This window comes from Neomonachus schauinslandi, chromosome 3 (assembly GCF_002201575.2).
Source record: "Neomonachus schauinslandi chromosome 3, ASM220157v2, whole genome shotgun sequence".
Taxonomy (NCBI): domain Eukaryota; kingdom Metazoa; phylum Chordata; class Mammalia; order Carnivora; family Phocidae; genus Neomonachus; species Neomonachus schauinslandi.
Genome location: NC_058405.1, coordinates 65,029,370 through 65,055,568, shown reverse-complemented (window position 1 = coordinate 65,055,568; position 26,199 = coordinate 65,029,370). Strand labels below are relative to the sequence as shown.

The 26,199-nt window shown below is 38.9% G+C and overlaps 3 protein-coding genes across 6 annotated transcripts in view; 1 reads left to right on the top strand and 2 right to left on the bottom strand.

Annotated features, from left to right (window-relative positions):
• Positions 1–13,238, bottom strand: part of ALG5 (ALG5 dolichyl-phosphate beta-glucosyltransferase) — a 43,656-nt gene extending 30,418 nt beyond the window's left edge. Inside the window, exons 1-6 of one of the 2 annotated variants that reach the window (XM_021678300.1) lie at positions 13,116–13,238; positions 9,331–9,502; positions 8,887–8,933; positions 7,310–7,378; positions 5,517–5,609; positions 1,001–1,114 (exon numbers count right to left, since the gene is read on the bottom strand). In XM_021678300.1, the coding sequence (XP_021533975.1) occupies positions 1,001–1,114; positions 5,517–5,609; positions 7,310–7,378; positions 8,887–8,933; positions 9,331–9,502; positions 13,116–13,181 (561 nt within the window). In that variant the 5' untranslated portion in view covers positions 13,182–13,238. The remainder of the gene's footprint in view (positions 1–1,000; positions 1,115–5,516; positions 5,610–7,309; positions 7,379–8,886; positions 8,934–9,330; positions 9,503–13,115) is intronic. The other variant, XM_044913194.1, reaches the window with a different exon arrangement.
• Positions 13,239–14,198: 960 nt separating this feature from the next.
• On the top strand, positions 14,199–21,638 carry EXOSC8 (exosome component 8). Its single transcript, XM_021678349.2, has 11 exons — positions 14,199–14,303; positions 15,445–15,481; positions 15,634–15,697; positions 16,264–16,337; positions 17,533–17,578; positions 18,341–18,446; positions 18,525–18,570; positions 19,363–19,459; positions 19,947–20,067; positions 20,725–20,831; positions 21,174–21,638. The coding sequence occupies exons 1-11, from the start codon at positions 14,287–14,289 to the stop codon at positions 21,287–21,289; spliced, it is 831 nt and encodes a 276-aa protein (XP_021534024.1). The 5' UTR covers positions 14,199–14,286; the 3' UTR covers positions 21,290–21,638.
• Positions 21,638–26,199, bottom strand: part of SUPT20H (SPT20 homolog, SAGA complex component) — a 40,078-nt gene continuing 35,516 nt past the window's right edge. For 2 of the 3 annotated variants that reach the window (XM_044913568.1, XM_044913567.1), the window contains 2 exons: positions 24,148–24,253; positions 21,638–21,814 (listed from right to left, as the gene is read on the bottom strand). In XM_044913568.1, the coding sequence (XP_044769503.1) occupies positions 21,714–21,814; positions 24,148–24,253 (207 nt within the window). In that variant the 3' untranslated portion in view covers positions 21,638–21,713. Of the gene's footprint in view, positions 21,815–22,572; positions 22,677–24,147; positions 24,254–26,199 lie in introns of all 3 variants that reach the window. The other variant, XM_021678346.2, reaches the window with a different exon arrangement.

Genomic DNA, 26,199 nt, shown 5'->3' with positions numbered 1-26,199 from the left:
CCGATGCGGGACTCGATCCAGGGACTCCAGGATCATGACCTGAGCCGAAGGCAGTCGCTTAACCAACTGAGCCACCCAGGCGCCCTTTTCTTTCTTTTTTAAACGAAATGTTGATACTGGTTTTTTTCATAATTGCCAAATGCTGGAAACAACCCAAATGTCCTTCAACAGTTGCATGGATAAATAAACAGTCATACTGCCATACAATGGAATATCACTTAGCAATTAAAAGGAAAAAACTATTGATAAAGACAGTAATATGGATGAATCTCAAATGCATTATGCTGAGTGAAAGTCAATCTCCACTTTTTGAAATTTATGGCATGAAGTTGCACATAATCTTTTCTGAGCAGTTGCTGCTTGGGTTTGTTTCATCAGAAACAAGCGTTCTGTGATCCAGTTTCGTTTCACATCTTTACTTGGGAGGCTCAGTCTATGCTCTTAAATAAAAGCCTTAGCTGAATATATAATAAATATTAAAACTCTGGTAGTGGTGATTGAAAATCAAGAGACATGGCTAAAATATTAAATAAATAACTATCAAGTAAATCTCAGGCCATCGGTAATGTTTATAATAAAATGATTAGCTTTTCTGTGGAGCTGTATACAGGAATTTCACACCAGAAGAAGCACCATTTTTTTTTTTTTTTTTAGTGTTAATAGGCTTTTATATTTAAGATTTCATGAACCGAGTGGCCATGGACTTCTTAAGGCCTTTGTCATTTCAATACTTAAATTAAAAATGATCTCTGAATGCCTTCAGAGATCATTTTCTTTTCTTTCTTTCTTTCTTTTTTTTACATACAATGTATTACTTGTTTCAGAGGTACAGGTCTGTGATTCATCCGTCTTACACAATTCACAGCGCTCACCATAGCACATACCCTCCCCAATGTAGAAGCACCAATTTTTTAATTTATATGTAAATTCCATTTTAACGTTACTTTAGACTACCTGTTTTCTTGATTGAAGATCATTTAAGCTATATTCTTATACTCACGGGCCAAGGCTGTAGATCATTCAGTCCCTTTTCTAATTTCTCAACATCTGGAAACTTTGTGGCTCCATCAGCATCTGCCATCAGGATCTTTTCTCCTCGAGAACTGAATATACCCTGTATTTAAACATTTTAATTAAAAGAAAGTTGCTTAAAATTAAGGTTAAATTCAATGACATGTCAGTTTGTTTGCCTTACTTAAAATAGCTAATATTAGATAGTCTAATATCTAATATTAGGTGTGAAATGGCAGGAGGCCAAAGTTCCCTGAAAACACATTACATTGATAAGATCCTTCCAAACGTATCTAATGCCTATTTAATGGTTTTAAAAACTTTGTGGGCACCTGGGTGGCTCAGTTGGTTAAGCGACTGCCTTCGGCTCAGGTCGATCCTGGAGTCCCGGGATCGAGTCCCACATCGGGCTCCCTGCTCGGCAGGGAGTCTGCTTCTCCCTCCGACCCTCCCCCCTCTCATGTGCTCTCTCTCATTCTCTCTCTCTCAAATAAATAAATAAAATCTTTAAAAAAAAAAAAGAAAAAACAAAACTGTGAGATCATACCACTAATACCTTATAAAATATGGTAAGAAAATAGATTTGGACCAAAAAAAGATGTCCTACATCAATAAAAACAAAAAAAGTAAAATAGCTATCATATATGTTATATATGTATTGTATATGTATCCGGGCTATTTTAGGGCAGCATATGAAGAGCATATTTATGGGTGGATTGAACAAATGTAATATATATAAACTTGCTGTGAAACACATCCTAAGATGACAGGTCTTTAGTATTCTTTATTATGGAATCTAAAGTTTTTTTTTTTTAAAGATTTTATTTATTTGAGAGAGAGAGAGCAAGCATGAGTAGGGGGGAGGGGCAGAGGGAGAAACAGACTCCCCGCTGATCAGGCAGCCAGACGTGGGGCTTGATCCCAGGACCATGAGATCATGACCTGAGGTGAAGGCAGACGCTTAACCAACCTTATTCCAGGTGCCCCTGGAATCTAAATTAGTTTAAATTAATTACTGAATAAAGAAATATGCAATATCACTAAATTTTGGGAAATGTAGATATATCCAAATACTATTTTATGTTATTTGAGGGATCTGACACTTAGCAAAATTATGCCTCTCAATATTGAATTGATTGGTTTTTTGTGAATATGACTGAGTGTATATTCCACATGGAAATAAAAACTTTTAATTCATGGTCCATTTGAGTGAATTCATTGTTTCTTAAGTATAAATATATGTATGGTTTGATATAGGAGAATATAGCCTGTGATATCACTTAACAGTATGAATATAGATAAGAGAAATGTAGACAAAATTTTGATCATTTATTCTACAGGATAAACCCACTAACTAATTTCTATAATTAAAAAAAAATCATATCCATTAGAATACAGGTGAAAAAGCAGAATAAAGGGCACCTGGGTGGCTCAGATGGTTGAGTGTCTGCCTTCGGCTCAGGTCATGATCCCAGGGTTCTGGGATCGAGTCCCACATGGGGCTCCCTGCTCCGTGGGAGCCTGCTTCTCTCTCTGCCTCTCTCTCTCTATCTCTCATGATTAAATAAATAAAATCTTTAAAAAAAAAAAAGCAGAATAAAAATATTTTATTTAACATCTAGACAAAAAGCCACCCCCCCCCCAAAAAGAACCAAAGGATTATTTCAAAGATAGACGTTAAAAGCGAACTGGGGTAATTATTTAGCATTATGGAAAAATGCCTTTGGCTTTCAATCTTGTTTAAGCCACTTTATTATTTTTTAAAAATTTTTAATTGTTATGTTAATCACCATACATTACATCATTAGTTTTTGATGTAGTGTTCCATGATTCATTGTTTGTGCATAACACCCAGTGCTCCATGCAAAATGTGCCCTCTTTAATACCCATCACCAGGCTAACCCATCCTCCCACCCCCCTCCCCTCTAGAACCCTCAGTTTGTTTTTCAGAGTCCATCGTCTCTCATGGTTCGTCTCCCCCTCCGATTTCCCCCACTTCATTCTTCCCCTCCTGCTATCTTCTTCTTTTTTTTTCTTAACATATATTGCATTATTTGTTTCAGAGGTACAGATCTGTGACTCAACAGTCTTGCACAGTTCACAGTGTTCACCATAGCACATACCCTCCCCCACTTTATTATTTTTAAAGGAGGTTCTTTAATGACTGCTACTCTCCACTGTACCAACGATGGCCTTCACTTCACTGCCCAACTTGTTGAAAAAGCAGCCTATGTTGGCGCCTCCCATTCTTTTCCATTCAATCCCACCCTATCCCCTCTCACTGCTCCGATGGCTCATCCTTACATGCTTCGTTTCCCCGAGGCTTGGTTTCCGGTTGTCCTTTTTCTCTATACCTTCTTCCTTGTCACCTTAACAGGTTCAGCTATCATCTGATGCATGTGAAGTACTCACTCACACTCTACCACGCTCTTCTGGACACCACTACTTGGTATCTCAAACTTAATATGGCTCAAACTCAATTAATGATACTGTCTTTTAAACCAGCTCCTCCACCAGTGTTTCATGCCTCCTATAAATGACATCCTCCTCCTCTCAGTCACCCAAGGCCAAAGTTAAATTATTCCTCTCCCCGATCACCTGATACAATTCTACCTCATTTTTAACACCCCCCCCCCCCCATTTGTCCTCTCCTCTTTGGCTGCTGTGTCACCATCATGATCCAGGTAACAATTCCTTGCACCTTGCTTACATTACCGTGCTGGCCACTGTCACTCTGTCTGAGGTCAGAGTCAGAATGTCCCTAGCCTAAAAGTTCAGGGTCTGAACCCATCTCCCCCTCTGACCTCATCCCTATAAAGTCAACCCAAGGCACCACTAGCAGCTCCTTACTGTGACACTTTCTTTCATATCTTTGGTCATGTCCCTCTTCTGCAAGCTCCCTGCCCCAACTTGTGCCTGGATAATTCCTAGTCCTCCTTGAAGATTCAGTGCAGAATTTACCTCCTCTGGGAAGTCTTTGCTGCTGCTCCCCCAGATGGAAGGCGAAGCCAGCATTTTGCATATACTTCTATTACAGTGTTTACAACACTACTAAACGATATCCTTAACGATACAATGTTTTTTTTTTTTTAATTATTTATTTGAGAGAGAGAGAGAGCATGCACACTCAAGTCGGGAGAGGGGCAGAGGGAGTGGCGATCTTCAAATAGACTCCCCGCTGAGTTTGGAGCCCCCATGCAGGGCTTGACATGGGTCTCAATCCCAGACCCATGAGATCACAACCTGAGCTAAAACCAAGAGTTGGGCACTCAACTGACTGAGCCACCCAGGCGCCCCTGGTTGACCTGCATCTCAGTATCTCTAATGAGGTACTAGGCATGTAGTAGGCACTCCAGTGTTGGCTGAATAAATAAGTGGATGGATAGATTTAAAGGCCACCATGATATATCATGCCCCACCTATTTTCTTTTCTCTCCTTTTTGCATATCCTATGACCCATTCAGAGCAAACTCACTGCTCCCAGTACATATTCTAAGAGTTCTGACTTCTGTCTTCTTACTTTGCTGACTGGCATGCTCTTCTCTCAACTTTTCCCACACACTATCAGAGAGGTTAGGTTAAGAGTGTGGATTTCAGGGTACTAACCTAATAAATCTTCATTCTATCTATTAGTAACTATGTGACCTTGAGCAAGTTACTTTACCTACCTATGCATCACTTCCCTCATCTACCTAATTGAAATAATAGGACCTAACTCATGAGACAACATGAGGAGGATTAAATGTGATAATTATGCTGAAGTGGTTAATTTACTCAAAATAACCAATCAAGTGGAATAACCAAGTGGAAGCCAGCGTTCATCACTGTGGGAGGCTTGGCTTTGGTGACATCTCCTTTGTCAAGTCTGCTTGACACGTGCCTGAAATTGCTAGTTACCTACTCAATATCTATTCTTTCCTTCTTTTTTACTAATGGATCTCTGATTAGGTCAGAAATGAACATGTTAGAAGAAACATTTCTCAGCTTTCCTTGTGACACTGTTCTGGCTAATGAGCATTAAGTAAGTCACTGGGTGCAGCTTCTGGGAAAGCTCCCTAAAGGGGGCAAACCAGCCAGCATATATCTTCTGCCTTTGCCCTTTTCCTTCCTGTCCGGAATGTGGGTGTAATGGCTAGTGCTCCAGGAGTCACCTTGTGAGCATGAGGAAGAGGGAGTGCAAACTTAGGAGGCAGGGTTTCTGATGACACCGTGTTCAACAAGGCCCGGACTGCCATTACTTAGAATGGTAACATTTTAAACTTTGATTAAGATAAGCACAGTCTCCTGAATTACCCAATATGTTATAGATATGGCATGATTTTTAAGATTTGATCACATTATATATACAAAATTGTATTAAGTTCTTACTAAAACTAATTTACCACTATCTTGAAATGGTGGTATTCAACTAGCTAGCTATAAAATGCAAATGTACTATAGTCTGCAAAAGAAGTCATTAAAAAAATGTTTATATTTTAGATACAAATGTTGAAACTATGTATTACCATCCTAATAGCTCCGCCTTTCCCACGATTCTTCACCAGCGTTATCACTCGTACCTTGTCACTTCCGTAGTTCTGGCAGTATTTAAAAGCTACCTGTCAAATTATATAAAAGTCAGAATAATATTAACTTGGATTCCAAGACAGTGACATAAGCTGCGTTTCTGAGTTTGGCTTAAATACTGCTATTCCAGTTGCTTTCTTCTTGTGACTAGATTATACTCACTGTACATTTTAGTGGCCCAGAGTTGTTGAATTCCTGGTGCCAAGAACCAGTAATGACCTACTAGGTTGAAGTCACAATTTGCTTTCCTGCAGAGGTACCACCAGAACAGGCAGCGGCTCTTTCTTATTCTGCCTCCTTTATTTATGCTAATGAGCTGCTAGAGAAAATAAAATTGATGCACTGATCGACTGGTACACACTTGTGATTGCCACCCCCCTTGTACTGCTTAACGACTTGTTTACTTGTCAGCAACTGATCTTACTACCCAGAGTTGTTGTTCATATCCTGGACCATGTTCCCCCAAATCTTTCCACTCAACTGCCATTACTTTTTTTTTTTTTTTTTTAAAGATTATTTATTTTGAGAGAGAGAGTGTGTGTGAGTCAGGGAGAGGGGACGCAAACTCCCCACTGAGTGTGTATCCCGATGTGGGGCTTGATCTCACAACCCTGAGATCATGATCTGAGCTGAAACCAAGAGTTGAACGCTTAACCCGCAGAGCCACCCAAGTGCTCTTGCCATTACTTTTTGATTTATAATCAAAGCCATGAAACGGTGATCTGTATTTGCTGTGTATGTCTTTTCATCACTCGATTAGGCATCAATCCACTGTGGTAAGAGAAGTAAAGGAAAGAGAAGTTAAGGAAAGTAAGAACCCTTTGCTTTTCCACACAGCTTTTCTATCTTATCTCTCTTCATCAACAGCATCCTCTTTCTCTCTTTTTTATTTTTTATTTTATTTTATTTTTTATATAGGCTCCATGCCCAGTGTAGAGCCCAATGCGGGGCTTGAACTCACGTCGCTGAGAGCAAGACCTGAGCTGAGATCAGGAGTTAGATGCTTAACCACCTGAGCCATCCAGGCGCCCCCCACCCCCTTTTTAAGTAGGGCTCCATGACCAACATGGGCCTTGAACTCACAATTCCAAGATCAAGGGTCTCATGCTCTACTGACTGACCAGCCAGGCGCCCCAATACTCTCTCCTTTGACCCTCATTTCCATAGGGAGTGTGAAGTTATTCTCACTCCTGGCAGACCAGCTTTTATTTTTTCTAGCAGCTCAGTAGCTATAGGTCTAAGAATGCAGGACTGGGAGGGGACCATACTCTTAAGACACTTGTTACATCCCATGGGTAAATCTAGATGGAGGTATGACAAAGGACATATCTGATACCCAGTGCCAGATATGAAGGCATCTTTCTATTTGCATGACTGCTTTAGAAATTGTAAGGCAAGGTGGAGCATAAAGAAAAAAAATTGTGCTTAGGAAAAAGGAATCATATATTGGTAGGCAAAGAAGGCTCCCAGTGGCCATGGTGAATTGTGCATGTTTTCTCCCGACTTGGTGATCTTCAGAGCTTCCCTGGTCTTATGGAGTGGTGGAACAGCAGGTATATTTTCCAGCTTTCCATAGGTGAAATCCCTCTGCCTTTCTGACTACCCACGCTGTAACAATAGAGTGTGCTGGCACAGCTCTGGCAATCTCTGAGGAGTGGAAATAAGACTTTACATCTGCTAAAGTACTCTATTTTTTCTACCTACTGGCAATCCTAAAAGCAAGTTCACTTACCTTTGAAGTCTGGTCTTTGCTGCCATCATCAACCACTATCACCTCATAAGCGAATGTAGGATCTTGCTTCTGCAAGAAACAAAAATGAAATACCACAATTTGACATAAATGTCATCAAGAATTCTGATAAAATTGCAAGGAGTTTAAATAACAATTGTTTTAGTGTGATACGTATAAACATGAATATGAATAAGTGTACAAACCACATAAAATAAAAAGGCCAAGAACCAAAAGGAGGAAAGATGCTGGACAGGAGCAGAAGGCAAACACGAACTGAACATCCGTGAGTGTGTCGTCACCTCCCCCCAACCCCCCACCAAATCGGTGGGAGCAGCCAGGTACTTGTGGTGCTAAGCACTTCTGGGAGACGCTACAAACGTGTATGAGAAAAAAGTCCGTGAGGTTGGAGGTTAGAACATGTAATTCTAACCTGGCTACACTATTTCTTAGCCTTATGATCTTCTGGCCTGTTTTCTCATCCATGTGGTTAACACACATCATAGAAGAGATAGAAGCCTCATATGTAATAAAGGCTCCATTCCCTCCCTCTTTTACTTTTTCTTTTTTAAAGATTTTATTTTTAAGTAATCTCTACATCCAACATGGAGCTTGAACTCAGAAATCCAAGATTAAGAGTCACATGCTCCACTGACTGAGCCAGCCTGGTGTCCCTTTCTCCCTCTTTTCTTTAAACTCAAGTTTTGAATGTGGCCCCCTCTCTTTTAATGAATCTTCTATCTTCCTTTTACATGTAAAGCCTAAAACCAAAGTAAATCAAAACAAGGAATTTTCTTAAAAAAAAAAAAAAAAAGAACCAGCCACAAAGCTCATTTGTTTCCTTAAACTCTCCAAGAAGATTCCAATAGCAGCTGATTAGATATAAAACAAGGACACATATTACTTTTCTTCTCCTCATGCGGGGAAAGAGAAAATAAATGAGGGGAACTCCTCTGAATAATAAAGAAAAACAAGAATCATTTCACTCTCATTTTAAATATTTTTCAAATAAACATCTTTTTAAAAAGTCACAAATGGGCGCCTGGGTGGCTCAGTTGGTTAAGCGACTGCCTTCGGCTCAGGTCATGATCCCGGAGTCCCTGGATCGAGTCCCACATCTGGCTCCCTGCTCAGTGGGGAGTCTGCTTCTCCCTCTGACCCTCTCTCCTCTCATGCTCTCTCTCTGTCTCAAATAAATAAAATCTTTAAAAAAAAATAAATAAAAAGTCACCAAAGTAAAGAGAGCATCGTGTGACCACACAAAGTCTGCAGACATATTCAATTTTAAATACATCACCAGGCAAGAAGATAAAAAGTGGGCGGGAGGGTCCATAAGAAATTTCAGCTTTCTGTTTGTTCTGGGTTCACCCACCTGCTTCTGGAGGCAGGGAACCACGGGCTGGGCTTGCTTGCTAACACCTGACAGCAGGCAGCAAGCTGAGCATGGGAGGCCCGGTGACCTTGATGACCCAGGCTTGGCTGGCACTGCCTCTCAGAGAGGATCTAGCCTGCAATCTACAAGTTGGTGATCTAGTCTAGTTTTAATTAGAGACATCGTATTGAAAGAGAAAACACGATACCTGTCTCTCCTCTAGATAGCCCAGAGCTTCATCCATCATTACAGGCACTTAAAGAAAAAAAAAAAAATGTATGAAAAATTGCTTTTGAAAACAACTTGCCAAGGCCCCAAGCATGCAGTTTACATATGGAAGTCTGAATGGTCTAACAGGTCCCTCTGGGACTTCTCCTTCAGTGGCCTTTCCCATCTGGAAGGTCTGTTTTCTGTTCACATCTGGCTTATTGCTTCTCTAGAACACTTCAGGCCTATGACTTCATGATGCTGACCCTATCCTTTACAGCTAGTATTTGTTTCCCCTCTTATGAACTACAATTTCCCCTCTTATGAACTATGCACTCACCATAGCCCACATCTATTAACGTTCTGGCAAAGACAGTAAAGTCCATACTTTAAATTTCCTTTTCTTCCCAGTGACCCCTTACCCAAAAAATGAAATCGGGCTTACACCGTTTTTCTTCATTGTATGAAGGCACGACAACAGAGAGCCGTTTGGTAGGTGAGTCCCAGATGCTGGGCAATGTTTCCTTCTGTCCTCTGGCATTTAAGAAGAACCTCTCTTCTTCATGTTGATGGAGGTGTGGCATTTTCGTAGCAGTTATAAATGCAACAAAGGAAATCTAAAAGCAGGATGTTAACAAGAAATTATGCTATGTTCACTTTTTTTTTAAGATTTGTTACATAAGAATACATCATTTCTGTGGTTTTGTTTTTTTTTTTTTTTGGTGGAATATTTACTCTCAGTTTTTAGTCCATTAACAGTGGTCTGGAGGTGACACCAAAATTCAAATCCCTTACTTAGGAACTCATTATTGTCCTTTCTTCCATTGGTAAGGAACTAATGCCTTAGGAGGCTCCCTATCTCTTCCCACCTGTCATCCTCAGGCCTCTGTCATCCTAGATCTAATAGGGAATAGTCACTACAGAAGTACAATCCACTCTAAGATGCCCTGAACCCCCAATCCCTGGCAAACACACTGTGAGGTCCCATTCCTACTTGGAGCCTATATGTGACAGAGAATAAGTTCACAGTACAGGTGGAATGTATGGAGTGAGGGCGGACCTCCCATCTAGGACCAGACTGACCCAGGGTATGAAGGGAAGACCCCTCTATCCCCATAGTAGGGACCAGTAATGCTTAAGAATATTCTTGACACTGGGCGCCTGGGTGGCTCAGTCGTTAAGCGTCTGCCTTTGGCTCAGGTCATGATCCCAGGGTCCTGGGATCAAGCCCCACATCGGGCTCCCTGCTCTGCGGGAAGTCTGCTTCTCCCTCTCCCACTCCCCCTGCTTGTGTTCCCTCTCTCGCTGTGTCTCTCTCTGTCAAATAAATAAAATCTTTAAAAAAAAAAAAAAAAAGAATATTCTTGACACTTATCCCAGATTTGAATTCAGAATACATTATTTTTTGAAGTAAAGTATCAAACTTGTAAGCTCTGGCACCATTCACTACTAACATTAGATAGCCCCCTTCCATATTTATTTGGGAACTAGCTTTGGAAATAACCATTCTTGGTAATATTGTTTCTAGTGGTACACTTTCTGCTTTTAAAATAGTCAATTCACAAATTTTTGGAATGCTACTAATTTTTAATGTGGTGACCATTTATAATATTCCATCGGGTACATACTGAAATTGAATTTGCTTTGATTAGTAGGAGCATGGAGGCAGTATCCTGACTAGTGGTTAAGAGTTCCTATTCTGGGGCGCCTGGGTGGCTCAGTTGGTTAAGCGACTGCCTTCGGCTCAGGTCGTGATCCTGGAGTCCCAGGATCGGGTCCCGCATCGGGCTCCCTGCTCGGCGGGGAGTCTGCTTCTCCCTCTGACCCTCCTCCCTCTCATGCTCTCTGTATCTCATTCTCTCTGTCTCAAATAAATAAATAAAATCTTTAAAAAAAAAAAAAAAGAGTTCCTATTCTGCACCCCAGTGTCCAGATATTGTGATTTCTAAATTCAGTTTCCTACTGAAAGGAATCAGTGCTCTTTGTAAGATGCCAGAGAATCATCTCATTATTTTGAAAACTTGCCTTTTATAAAACTTACCTTTTATATATGAAAGATATTTCAGAGTAATTGAATAGCTGAGAATGAAATTTTTTTCATTACAGAATTCTAGGTAATACATGAAAAAGGAATGATACAATTAGAATCTGCACTTTGCAACCCCCAGAGAAATATGGATTTAGGTTGACAAACTATACAATTGGTGAGTCAGGCTAACAAAATTCCTGAATCCCTGGATCCATCTTAACACCAGAGAAAATCAGATACTACAAGCCTTCCGATATGATATAAGAGGAAGTATTCAGCATCAGTCACATACTTTTTTTTGATTAAAAAATTCAAACATGCATTTGATTAAGTCTCTAAATGTTACTACCAGTTTATAGGAAATTCAGGGGACAGAGTAAGGTGTTAAAAGTTACCAAGGGGATGCAATCAATAAAATCCAGAGTGTGAGAAATTCTACAGGACAAATGACCACTTATTAAAGACAAGGGAAAAAAAGAAAACAAAAAAACGGACAAATTGTTACAGATTAAGATACTTGAGACATCAACACAGTGCTAAGTGTGTGTGAATGCTTAATCGAACAAATGACTATACTAAAACATACATGAGGCATCTGAACTGACGGGATGTTTGAAATCATTGAATAATGGTTAAAATTTTTTAAGAATCCATTACAACTTTATTATGGTTACATATAAAAAGGGGTGTCTTTAAAGATAAATGTTGAGGGTTTACAGATAAAGTGTTAGATCTTGGATTTGCTTCAAAATAATTCAGAAAGGAAGTGGGGTGAGGAAGAGTATGTATGGAAAGTGGATATATATGAAACTAGGTTTTTTTTTCTTTTTAATAATGATTTCCTGCTCTGGCATTTTAAACAAATGAAGGTCCACTAGCTGTGTGACATTTTTATACATAATATACTTAATATACATAATATAATTTTCATATGTACATACATACTCTCCAATCTCAGCCTCTTCATCAAATGAAGCTAATGATGATAACATTTATGTCAGCATTGTTTTAAAGATACACAAGATAACCCCTGTTAAACACTGAATACAACACCCAGCATATTATAAGTCCTCTATGAATGGTAGCTCTTATAATCACTTCAAGCTAGTGGGATCAAATACTTGCAGTACACCCTCATAATGCATCCATTTAACTCTGTGCAACAGAGATTTAACAAGCAGATTCAATCTAGGATTCTGTCAAAATTCTGCCCCACCAACAACCTGACTTGCTCAAAAACCTGAAAAAACCCCTTTCTCACCCAGATACAAATCACTGAAGAAGTCAGGACACACTGGTTTTTCTCTATTAAATTGCTTCTACACTGTGAGTTTGCAAACCTGGCAAGATGGAATAATGGCCTTCCTAGCAGTGCTATCTAGGTGGCCCATCTGGGTGTCGAGGAAGCTGAAACCTCTCCATGTACGAACTGGATGGCAGGTTATTTCCAAATTATATGGGAGAAAGCTCACTTGGCAAACTGTCTATTACTAATGGATCAGCAAGTGTTTACAATGTTTCTATTTCCAGAGTAATGGCAAAGAAAATCCGAGTTTGAATTCTATTGTACTAACTCCTTTAGAGGCAGCGAATATAGGATGTTTAATTTTGGGACGTAACGACTCCGACATATGGTAACACTAGGCCTGTGTGTCTTGGTCTTACTGTGTCGCTACTGATCTTCTGGATCCACTGATTTATTCCGATCTGTAACAGATGGTTCTCGTCAATGCTCTGTCACCACCTTCTATCTGCTTAACCACATCAGGAAAAGGATGAGTCTGGGGAGCACACACATCCTGAGGGCTCAAGACCTTCCCGGGTGGAGCTGCATAGGCTGCTTCCTCCTTCCGGGAGGAAGTCTTGGAGACTGACAGGGAGCCGGAGACTGACAGGAAGCCGGGACTGACAGGGCGGGTGGACAGAGGTCCGGGGACCATGGGACGAGTAGAGACTGGGTGAGCACGTCCCACAGTGAACAAAAGTACAAGGGTCTGGGCACGGAGGGAGGTAAAGCTCCGAAATAAAAATAAAGGGAAGAAAGGGGGTGTGAAATTCTAGGAGAGGAAATCCTGGGGTCAAGGCTTGGGAGAAGGGATACGTCGAAGAGTGGGCTGTGCAGAGGGAAGGATGCGTGGCGGCCGAATCTCCAAGACCGCAGGGAGCCCAGGCCCGCGTCGGTCCCCCATCCCTCTCCTCACCAGAATCAGGGCTGCGGCCGCCAGCGCCACGCCGAGCACCGCCAGCTGCAGCAGGAGCCAACTCATCCTCCATGCCCAGGTCGCCGCCCGCCCTACCCAGCACCTACACGCACGCGGAAGCGCGGCCGCGCAGCCCCGCCTCCCGCCGGCAGAGGGGCAGCGCCGGCCTGGCGCCCGCCGCCCACACCGCCCCCTCGCGGCAAGGCGTTGCGTTCCACTGTAGGGTTGACAGAATCAGCAAGTAAAAATACAGAATGTCCACTTAATTTGAACTTCAGGTAAGCAGTAGACAGTTTTTTGACAGCCTTGTTAAAATAGAATTCACACACCATACAACCCACCCATTTAAAAGGTTTTGGTATATTACACGAGTTTTTAAAAACTGTGATACAACATAAAATTTACCATTTTAACCATTTTAAATGTACAGTGCAGGGGTACTAATTATATTCACATTTTTCTGCATCCATCACCATTATCTATTTCTAAAACATTCTTCGCTGCCCCCAACCCCTGGTAACAACTAATAACATGTACTATTTGGCGTATACTCATAGGGAAAAACAATTACTTTGTTTATCTGACATTCAAATTTAATTGGATGTCCTGTATTCTGTCTGGCAACCCTATCTAGGAGGAAGGTGGGGAGGCCTTGAGCCACAACACAGCCTACAACACAAGCGGCTCCTTTGGAGCCCGCTCCGGGGGCCTGCAAAGTGTAACCTGGTGCGGATAATGAACACACAGAAAGTTTACGTAATTCTCCAGTGACTGAGCAGGGAGTCCTTTACTTGGGAGGAGGCAAGCCCAGGGCCCAGCCTAAGGTGGAGGCGGGAAAAGGACGCGGAAACTTTGGAATAATGCTCCATACTCAATACTCAATTCTTGGCAATAAGGTCGGTTTTCTCTTAAACTCCTGAACTACCAGACTGTTTCTCAAGAGACACACTCTCTTTCCCAATAGCAGATTCGTCAAAACGCACCCAAGGCAAAGAAGCCTAGACGCGTGCGGGGCTAGAGACACTCGGAGCAAAGGTGGGCCGGGAACCAGCCCCCCCGCGCCCAGCCTTTTGTGTCTGAAGCAGCGGGAAGAGGGCGCGGGCGTCCCTGTCGAAAGTTTGGAGGCGGCGTAAGCGCGCGGCCCGTGAGGCGCACGCGCGCGGGCGGGAAGATGGCGGCCGGGTTCAAGTGAGTGTTGGCGGCGGGCGGGCTCGTGTTTGTACTCTGGTGGTTGGAGGCTTCCTTTAACCCTTCGCTGGGATATTTCTCACCTGGAGGCCACCCTGCCAGATTCCCATTTCTTTCCCTCGTGGAAGCAGGCGACGGGCGGAAGGACCTGGAGGTGGTCGGAGTGAAAGGAAAGGGGGCTTTTTCTCCGCAGTGAGAGGGGAGATGGAAGGGACTGTGTACAGAGTTCAGTACCCGCGGCAAAGCGCCTGTGGCCTGGTGTAGTGGACGTGAGGCCCCAGGGGACACCGTTGTAATCTTTTTAAAAAGTGTTGTATCAGCACCCCAGGCCACCTTGTGCTTCCTCTCCTCCGTGATTTATTTCTAAAAGGATTGTGCCTTCTTCGGAAGGTTTTACTTAAGCCTTTTTTGTGCCACTCTGGTGAAGCCTGTAGATTTTTGTTCTCAGAGTCAAGTTTTTAAATGGATAAAATACATAAGATTTCAAAGGAAAACAATTGTATTGACGCAGTTATCTTTTTGTATAAACGCCGAGTTCTTGATACAGTGATATATACGTGCTCTTTGAACAACATTCTTAAACTCTAGTGGGGAGTCTGTAACTGTTAAAACTCCTGGAATTCCAAGGTAACGAGTACGAGTCTTCACGTAAGCTTCGACAACTATAAAGTAAAAACGGAAATATTTAATCTCTGTGGTTGTTAAAGTTGCAGGTACTAATATTTTATAAAGGTTTATTGCCTACAATCATAATTGAAGAATATGCTAAATTTCAGTTACAGGATAGTGAAAATAAAGATGTAATTTTTTCATTTTAAGAATCCCTGCTTCAGAGCGAAAGTGACATTATTATTTTAGCAACTGGATTAATTCTTTTAAAGATGCCCCAAGGCTTTGGGCTCCAACCTGCAATTGTTTAAGGTAGATTTAAGGACAGCAGTTGAGTGTGATTATTGCTGCAAGAGTACCTCTTTTTAGTAGTTATATGTGGCAACATAAACTTTCAGAATTCATGAAAGAAACTTAGTTTCAAATTGGGGAGATTTATGCTGCATCATCACACTCCTAAGATCTTTGCCAGTTTTTGGATTTATGTTAAGATTCATTAACTTACCTCAGATATATTTTTAACATGTTTCAGAACTGTGGAACCTCTGGAGTATTACAGGAGATTTTTGGTGAGTAAAGGTGGTTATGTACAGGTTGTACCTTTTGGTAACAGTATCATGTGCTTTTCAAATTATATGAATTAACGAGGTTTAATGTGTTTTCCCTGGTGTGTGTAAAATATAAATGTAGATGTAATTTACTTTCATGTAAATTTATTTAGAAAGAGAACTGCCGTCCTGATGGAAGAGAACTTGGTGAATTCAGAACCACAACTGTCAACATAGGTAAGGATGTTTTGAGTTCTAAAATAGAATGCTGAAGTTGCTTCAGACTTTCTCGTTTTTTCATGTATTTTATTTGCGATGTTTTTTAAACTCACTATTGTTTCGATTGTCATGTTCTTCTTTTTAAATGTTAAAGTAACTGTAAAGTGTTTTCCTCCCTTTCTTCCTTCAAAATCTCCAAGACATGGTTTTCTTATATCTTACACTTACTAAACTTTCTGTTGCAAACACAAAATTTTCCAGTTTAACCTGTATGACATTCTTGAGTTTTAGCCTGAGCCATTTAAACAATATTTGAGCCAAATTCTACCATACCTAAGGGAATCCAGTGATTTTGTGTCAAGAGATTTTTTTCTGTAGGACAGTTCTGTGACCGAATGCAAATGATTCAAATTCAAGAATAGGTGAATAATTCCTAAAACACTAATTTTAAAATAGTTACATCATTTAAAAAAGACTTGAGCTAGGAATAAATTTTCATAAGCAACTGAGATATATAGCAACATAAAATTTTATGTAGAAAATGAAAACTTTCCATGGACTTTTTCATTTTATTATCTTTTCAGGTTCAATTACTACTGCAGATGGTTCCGCTTTAGTGAAGCTGGGAAATACTACAGTAATTTGTGGAATTAAGGCGGTAGGTTTAATATGTTACTGAGATTCGAATTACCAAATTAGCTTCATGTTCTTAGATTGTAATTTACACCTATATTTCTGTTGATCAGGCCGTCACGTGTCAGTTTTTTAGTATCCTTCATTTCCTAAAATGACCCAAGTCCAGTGACTCTTAATTTATGAACATGCATCAAATGGGCTGAAATGAAACCATTTTAAAAATCCTTACTACCTTTAATTTTTTAAGAATTTGGTTGTTATTGAGATTTTTGGTGACATCCTTTTATCCAGTGATAGCATTTAATCTGTGCAAATAATGTAGAAAATTAAGACTGCTCCCGAGAAAAGCTTGAGGGAATAAGAGCCATTGTTTACTGAGTACCTTTTATGTTCCAGGCACCTTAAATTAGATGCTTTATTACAGAATTACCAGTTTAATCATGAGAACAATCAGTTGAAGTATAATTTCTGTCTTCTGTTTTACATGAGGTTCAGTAACTTGTCCAGGAACATAACTAGAACTTAGATATAACTTTGACTCCAAAGCTTGTGTTTTCACTATGTTGCACTGTGAATTACTTAAAGTAACCTAAGTTGAGATTCTTCCTCAGGGTGATAAAGCTGGGGTGATATCTGACAATATGATCTGAGCACTTAATTGTGCCACCTTTTATGCTGGGGACATTAACAGTATCTCATTTGACCCTCATTAAGAATCCCTTAAAAGTAGGTCATACTAAGTTCTCATTTTGCAGATGAGAAAGTTGAATGGTAAGAGGTTCTATGATTTGACTAAAGTCCTTCAGACAAAAAGTGTGGGTCTGACATTCAAACCAGGTCAGTGAGTCCCAGGCTTTTGCTCTTACCACTTTATCACTTCCTAAGTCTGGCTGTGTAAGGATCACCTTGGGTTTAAATTCAGATTCTTTGCTACTAAATGAGAGGAAGAAAACCAATTACTATATTTTTTAAAAGAGCCCCATATAATTTTGGTTAGTAGCACTAGAATGTAGGCAACTAAGCTATGCTGCCTTTTTAACCTTGCAGACCTAATATGAGGATTTGTGCCAGTGTCCTTATAGCCCAGTAGGACTCCCTACCCTAATAAGCACAGTAGATGGCTAAGATGGTCTTTGCTGCAGGTTTCTATAACTGATTGCTAAGCTGTCTTCACAATTATCAAATAGCTTCTTTGAAACATTTGTTTGCTTCTCTAGGAATTTGCAGCACCACCCACAGATGCCCCTGATAAAGGATATGTTGGTAAGTTAAATGGTTTTTTAAATTTTAATACAAATACTTTAATAACACATTTAATGATAATATTGTAGTCCAGACCTAGTAGCTGAATTGAAGAAAATGTAAAGATTCAGAAATATATTGGAATGAAGCAGATTCCTGAAAAGTTTAGTTAGAAGATAGCCTAATAAACAAGATAAAGAGAATTTTGTAACATTTTCAGCTTTGATCAGTTGTTTATGCATTCAGATGTCATCAACCAAGAAAACAGAATCTCTTAGGAAAGGGTTGTAATCACAGACTTTTGTTTCCATAAATATTCATTTATACCACTATGCAATTTTCTTCTTGCCTTGGACCATCTTTTCTTTATGGTAGGTACCAACATTTTAAAAATTTCTGTATGGTAGGTACCAACATTTAAAAAAAAAGTTTTTTTTTAAATTTTAAAAAATCAGTTGGGTATGAGTACAAAGGCTATCTGCTGTTACAGATTGAGGTATATTGGAAGAAATCTTATTTTTTTCTGAAGGATTTGGGGATTGAAGCCTTCCTTAATAGATGCTTTTTATATTTTTGGTATTTGTGTGGAAAAAAAAAAAAAGTTGGAAATAGATTTTATCTAAGCCTGAGTATTACAAAGACCAGAAAAAATTGGTGTATTACAATGCTTTCCACTTGGCAAATCCTATCTATGGCTACAGTCACCTTTGCAGTGGATTGAGAATAAAACTTCCATAAACCAGATGTGAAGTTTAGTTCATAGCTGCAGAGTGTTTCTTTCAGTTCCTAATGTGGATCTACCACCTCTGTGTTCATCGAGATTTCGGTCTGGACCTCCTGGAGAAGAGGCCCAAGTGGCTAGCCAGTTCATTGCAGATGTCATTGAGAAGTAAGATCATCCTGATAACATCTATCATTCATTTTCAGATAGTTTTTGACATTTAATTTATTGTGCTTTATTATTAAGTTCACAGATAATTCAGAAAGAGGACTTATGCATTTCTACAGGAAAGGTAAGATGAATAAAGAAACTATGAGGTTTTATTAATTCTGAATTGTTTTTTAGGGGAAGAGAACAGGGAAGTTAAAATAAACCAGTGGCCTTAAATATGAATGTCTTAAGATGGAATTTATTTTTTAAAAAATCTAGCTTACTCTGTAACTATCTAAATAAACCGTGTATTTCATAAAAAAAAGTTTTGAGTAATTTATTTTATTACCTAATTGGGAGCTACTTTTTAAGCTGAGGTAACTTTTTTCCTGTTTCCAACAAATAATTCAGTCAGTTGTTTATTCCATATAGATTAGTATCTGATCAGCTGATGTGTTTAGGGTAAATCGACACTATACATTTTAAGTCTAAAATTTAGAACTAAGTTGACTAGGACCTAGAGGCTTTTCTTATTCGATTATATACAGATTTATTAGCATTATAAAGCCTAGCCATTTCATATATTAAGGTTTCTGTGGGAAAGTATGTTTTGCACTTCATTTAGGACTTCCAAAAGCATTTCTTTCATCTGCTAACTTAGCAAGAATGCAAATTCCTTCTATATCTGTAGCTCTCAATGGAAATCTAGATGTCACTTGTCAGCTTGGTAGTTAAAAGCCAGCTTTTTTTTTTTTAAACCAAACCTGTCTACTTTGTTGGTTATATACTTTGTAGAGTTTTTTTTAAGTTTTTGAGCCTTGAAGATCATCATGCTTGTCTAACCAAGGATTCTGTGGTTTGTGAGATGAAACAAATACCATGCTCTACCCACCAGAAGGCCTTTAATTTACACTTTGTGTAAATTCTGTTTTAGCTTTCTTGGGTTCTGTACTGTGATATCATTTGCCTTGACTATGATGGGAACATCTTGGATGCTTGTACATTTGCCTTGTTAGCAGCTTTAAAAAATGGTAAGCAACCTTAATGAAAGGCACCATTCCTTCTGTCAGAATACTCCGTTTTGTTAAACTTTATCAAACTTTTTAAAGGTTTTTGTTAATATTAAGTGATCATTCATCAGTTTCTAAATTTAAAAAGTTTATTTCCACTAAATTTACCTTAATTATCCTAATTTTTATATTTATTTTTTAAAAAATATTTTATTTATTTATTTGACAGAGAGCACAAGTAGGCAGAGTGGCAGGCAGAGGGAGAGGGAGAAGCAGGCTCTCTGCTGAGCAGGGAGCCGGACGTGGGACTCGATCCCAGGACCCTGGGATCATGACCTGAGCTGAAGGCAGCCGCTTAACCGACTGAGCCACCCAGGCGCCCCAATTATTGGTCCTAATTAAAAAAAAAAATACTTCTAAACAATTTAAAGAGGGAAAAGTGAATTAATAAAGCATAGAAACCTGTATTTGTTACAGTGACTGACTTCACATATTTGCCTTTTTCTAGTACAGCTGCCAGAAGTTACTATAAATGAAGAAACTGGTTTAGCAGAAGTTAATTTAAAGAAGAAAAGTTATTTGAATATTAGAACTCATCCAGTTGCAACTTCCTTTGCTGTATTTGATGAGTAAGTTAATCAGATGTATAAAAAAATTATGTAATTAAGGTAATGGATTGTTACTCAGCTTTCTAACTTTTCAGGAAATGCCCACAGTGACCGTACATCCTAGTTTGCCCTGGACACCTAGGTGTATAACTGTTGTCCCTGCAGAATTATTAGCTAAGCCTCATACTTTCAAAACCATCCTGATTTGGATGATGAATTTTGTGTTCTGTTTCTTGGTTTTCTTATTCCTGTGTAATGTTAATTATTTCACAGAAGATTTACCTTAGGGGCGCCTGGGTGGCTCAGTTGGTTAGGCGACTGCCTTCGGCTCAGGTCATGATCCTGGAGTCCCGGGATCGAGTCCCGCATCGGGCTCCCTGCTCGGCAGGGAGTCTGCTTCTCCCTCTGACCCTCCCCCCTCTCATGCTCTATCTCATTCTCGCTCTCTCAAATAAATAAAATAAAAAAATAAAAAAAAAAAGAAAAAAAGAAGATTTACCTTAGGCTACCTTCTTTAATATATTCATAAATTTGAAAGGTAAAGATTCTTACAAGTAGTAGAATGTTAGGTTGCTATTAACTTTTCTGGTTTCCCACCAGTTCTGTCCTAGGGCTTAAATCTGACATCAGTACTGTTCCATGGATTAATAATTTATATTTTTCTTGTATTTTAAATAGCACTCTGCTCATAGTTGACCCTACTGGAGAGGAGGAACATCTGGCAACTGGAACCTTAACAGTAGTAATGGATGAGGAAGGCAAGCTATGTTGTCTTCACAAACCAGGCATGTTCCTTCCATTTTAACCCTAAACATGTAAAATAAAAACTTAGTGAGCTTCTTTGTATTAGGGAGGGCCAAATGGAATGTGAGAGGTTTTACTGTTTACTGCAGTTTCTTTGTTATCTCAAATTCCTCACTTTTTTTATATTGTCTGCCAGTGGTTCTTAAACTTATGGTATGCATCAGAATCACTTGCAGGGCTTGTTAAAACAGAATTTGCAAATCTTGAAAGAGTCTCACTGGCTTACATTATTGAATATTTTGTATTATAACTTGATGTTGATTTTTTTTTTTAAACAAGTAAAATAACAGACATTTTAAAGTGTTGTCACAATAATTTTTCAGGTGGAAGTGGGCTGACTGGAGCTAAACTTCAGGACTGTATGAGTCGAGCAGTTACCAGACACAAAGAAGTAAAAAAACTGATGGATGAAGTAATTAAGAGTATGAAACCCAAATAAACCACCACATTTTCAAAACGGATTTGTAAAAACTGTATTTGTTACACTGTGCACAAACCTTTTATACTAAATAAATATCAAACTACATTCTTCAGAAAGATGTTTCTAGTATTTCTTAGGTCACTTCCAGATGTAGTATGTACAGTGAAACCATTTTTAAAAAGCAATGACTTAGGCAAACCAACCCTAATGGTTCGTTAAACCATTTCCCTGTTTTTAATTAAAAATCATAGGGTTGTGCTTTTGTATAAAGTTTGTACATCTAGCAATGTAAAATACTGACACATTTAAAAAAACAAAACCAAAAAATGAAGTAGAAACTCAGAATCCTTTGATTCAATGCTCTTATGCTTTTAAAAAAGAGAAAAAAAAAAAGAAAAGCAAGACTCAGAATTTTGGAGTGGTTGGCGTGCCTCTCTTCATTTTACTTTTTGACTGGCTGCCTGTATGCCGATGACGATGTAGCTGAGCTGTTTGTGCTGCTGCTGCTGCCATAGCCATTTGATGCTGCAAGAATCGCAACTGCTGCAAAAGGGAGGGGAAAAAAAAGTCAAGTTATGTTAAATGTAGGCAAGTATGGAAAGGTGCTTTTCCTGAGAGATGAAAACAACAAAACTGAAAGGGAGAAAGCACCAAGATAACAAAAAGGGACTATATCACACTGAGACAATGCACAGTCAAACAGCACCAGTGGCACAGAAGCCTGCTGCTGAGGGCTTTAAAAATGGGTTCTTGGTAAACTTCAAAAATATTTGTTACTTTGCCCTGCCAGTCTATAGTAACTCAGCAACTTCAGTTACTATTTTGTTGTATGATAGTTCATAGCAATATAAAACCACCCTGCATACCAAAGATAGTCAACTATAATATGCAGACTTCCTACAATCATGGAATAACATTTTTCTAAAACAGGACATTTACTAATAGGAACACTGCTATACTTGCCTTTCTCTGCAGTACATTATCAAAAAGTTAACCATTGGCATTTACAACTGTCTCTGTTTCAAAAAATACTGGAAACTACAAAATGTATGTTAATGTGCCACCAGCACTTCATGAAAGATTTTAAATTAGGAAGAGTATGGCTTAAATGTACAAAATATGTTCAGTGCTCCAAGTTGACTGGCTAAAATGTCAGACTTTTAAGTAAAATTTGCTAAATTATTTACCTACTATTGTATAGTCTTAAAAGACAGTAAAATAAAACTAGAGTAAGGTATGCTGAAGTACTTTTGGAGCAGAGTATCTTTAAAAATGTAATCAGAGTGAAGTTGCTGGATTACTTGTATCTGTTGCTGCTGCTGTTGAAAGGCAGAGGAGAGCTGGAATCTCTGCTGAGGAAGGCTTTGCTCAGGTCTGTTCTCGGCAGAGCCAAGCTGAGACAACACTACAGAGAGGAGAAGGGGAAAGCAGGCCAGTCAAAAAGTTTGAAGGCTACCAGGGTTAGAAAAGGACAACACAGAAAATGAAATAATAGAAAAGTTATCAGTATGATTAATCTTAAGTATCAAATCACAGACATTTCAGAATAAATTTAGTATAGTCTCCTGTTAGTTGAGGGTACCACTGATTACAGAACCTCCTGGATATGAAAGGGAAGGGAGTGCCCGGGTGCCAAAGCACTATATCCCTTTTCTTCCAACACAATGAAATTTGATACTAGTGCTGTTTTGTTGAGAAGGCTTTCTTGCAAAAATGTAAAATACAGTATGTTGTTTTAAAATCTAATCAATGAAGTAGGAAAGGGAGGGGGAGAAGTCCAAACTCCCGTTATGACAAAACTGATGGACAAATGCTTTAAACAAAAGATGCTGCAATGAGTTTCAGACTACACTACTAGCCAACAATGGTGGTGAACTGAGACTTCAATATTCTATTTCTTTTCAAGCTGAGGGGGGCCAGAGTAATCAGTTTAACCCTCTCAATGTACAGATGAAAAAATTCCAGGCCAAGATGGTCTGAGTGATTCACTCAAAAGTAATTATTGACAGGTCTAGAGCTAGAAACATTCTCATGATTTTTCAGCCTAGAATTCTTTCCACTAAAATGTACAACAGCCACTTTAGGAGATTTTTAACTTGAGTGTAAAGGTTTATGATCACAAATTTCTATTTGGAAATTCACAAGCTCGAAGTACGGCATTATGTAAGACCCTGCTTATTCTAAATTCAGACACTGGGAGTTGTAGAGCTATGACAGTAAGCCCAGTGATAATTCAAAATGTTGACACTGTGTTCACTCAATCCTCAAACTCTATCATAGCTTACTTATACATGTGGCTTAGTGACTTTAATTAAATGTAAAGTTATAATTACTGTCTTTAAGTGACAAGGTATCTTCATTAATGGTAAATCTTTGGTTCACCATTTACTGCTAGAAGTGGTGAGCAGTCATTTAGTATAATCTCATTTTTTTTTGACAAATGATAAAAGTGGCTTATAAAAGTTATGCTGACCATTAAGTCTTGATTTTCATGCAATTGCAAGCTACTACAATGAGGCCAAAGACATGCAATCAAGAAAAATGCAGTCTCAATAACCCAGGAGAACTAAGATTTAACAGCTTTGGTAGCTTCCTAGTAAGTTGGATAACTGTATAAAATTTTCCCAACTGTAATGTGAGGAAAACCCAACTGCTATTAATATATGTAGGTGAAAACATTTTTAATCAACTGTCAAATTAACAAAAAAAATCTCAGGGCCATCAACCAACTTAATAGTTCATGCATTAAACAGAACCATATTTTTTCCTCAGTTACTGCTCCTAAGAGAAGGAAAAGAAATAATTAAAATATTGAGATCCCTATGTGATCAGTTATTTTTAGTAAATTCAACATATGAAGGTATAAAGATACCAACCAGCTGCCTGTGATTGCATAAAACTTCCTACTCCAGCAAGGTTAATAACAGCAGCGTGCTGAGCAGATAAGGCCTGTTCTTGACTGGTTGAACCTTGTTCAGAACCCTGAATAAAAAAAAATACATGACTGTACAAAAAGAAAAACAATTTTGAGTTGGTGAAATTTTTTTTCCCCTGGTATGAGGAAAAATATCAACATTAGATTAGGTCTTGTAAAAAGAGTAACAAAGTGGGCCCCTGGGTGGCTAGTTGGTTAAGTGACTGCCTTCGGCTCATGTCATGATCCTGGAGTCCCAGGATCGGGTCCCACATCAGGCTCCCTGCTCGGTGGGGAGCCTGCTTCTCCCTCTGACCCTCCCCCGCCTCTCCTGCTCTCTCTCAAATAAATAAAATCTTAAAAAAAAAAAAAAGTAACAAAGTGTTCATGGACTGGAAATTTCACATAGTAAAGATGGTAAAGTCACTTTCAAACTGACCTACAGGTTCAACTCAATTCCTCTAAAAATCCTAACAGGTTCTTTTTTTCCTCTATATCTATAGACAAGATGATTCTAAAATTTAGATGGAAAAGAAAAAGATCTAGAACAGCTAAACAGTTTTGAAAAATAAAATGGGAGGAATCACACTGCCTGATTTTAAGACTTACTATATAGTCTACACTAATCAAGACAGTGTGGTACCAACACAGGGATAGATACATAGATAGGTGGAAGAGAATAGAGAACACGGAGCGCCATGGAAATACATCTTGACAAAGGTGCAAAAGTAATTCAACTGATTAAGGTTGGCTTTTTCAACAACTAGTGCTGTAGCAACTTAACACGGATCCCTTTCGCCCCCTGCCAATAAACCTTGACCTAAGCCTTAACGTTAACCTTATACAAAAATTAACTGGAAATGGATCAGAGATGTAAATGAAAAGCTACAAAATTGTTAGAAGACAACAAGGAGAAAATCTCTGGGCCACAGGGCTAGGTGAGGCATTCCTAGACAACACATAAGGCATGATACATAAAAGAAAGAAATTGATAACCCAGACTTCATCAAAACTAAAAACTTTCACTCGGAAAAAGACATCCTTTGCTACCACCTAAAACAGTGTTTGAAATAACATTTTAGTAAATAACATAAGTCAAACATTTTTCAAAAGTTATAAGACCCTCATCTTGAGAGGATTTCCCTGGATATTGATTTAAAAAATGGGCAAAAGGACCTGAGTAGACATTTCTCCAAAGAAGATATATAAACAACCAGCAAATTTATGAAAAGATGTTCAAAAGCATTAATTAGGGAAACGCAAATCACAATGAGCTATCACCTTACATTCATGAGGATGGTAAGCTCCAGAAAATAACAAGTCTCAAAACTTGTCAGGAATATGGAGAAACAGAAACCCTTGTGCCATGCTGGGGAGAATGTAAAATGGTATACCCATATGGAAAACAGTATGCAGATCCTTCAAAAAATTAAAAATCCCACTCCTTGGTATTATCCAAAAGAACTGAAAAGCAGGGACCTGAAGAGCTGTTTGTACACCCATGTTCATAGCAGCATTATTCATCACAGCCAAAAGATGGAAGCAATCCAAATGTCCATCGAAAGATGAATGAATAAACAAAATGTAGTATATACATACAATGGAATATTATTCAGCCTTAAAAAGTAAGGAAATTCTGACACACACTAGAACATGGAAAAACTTTGGGGACATTATGCTAAGTGAAGTAAATCAGTCACAAAAAGACAAGCACTGCCTAGAGTAGTCAAATGCAGAGAAACAGAAAGGAGAATGATGGTTGTCAGGGCTAGTCAGAGAGGGAAATATGGAATTACTGTTTAATGGGTAGAGTTTCAGTTTTGCAAGATGAAAATTCTGTGGAGACTCGTTGTCTAACAATATAAATATACTTAACATGCACACTTAAAATGATGAAAATGGCAGATTATATATTACATGTATTTTACCAAAGATGGCAAATTATGTATTACATGTATTTTACAATTAAAAAAAAAAAGTGCAAAACAATTTTATATCCAGCCAAGTAATCCTT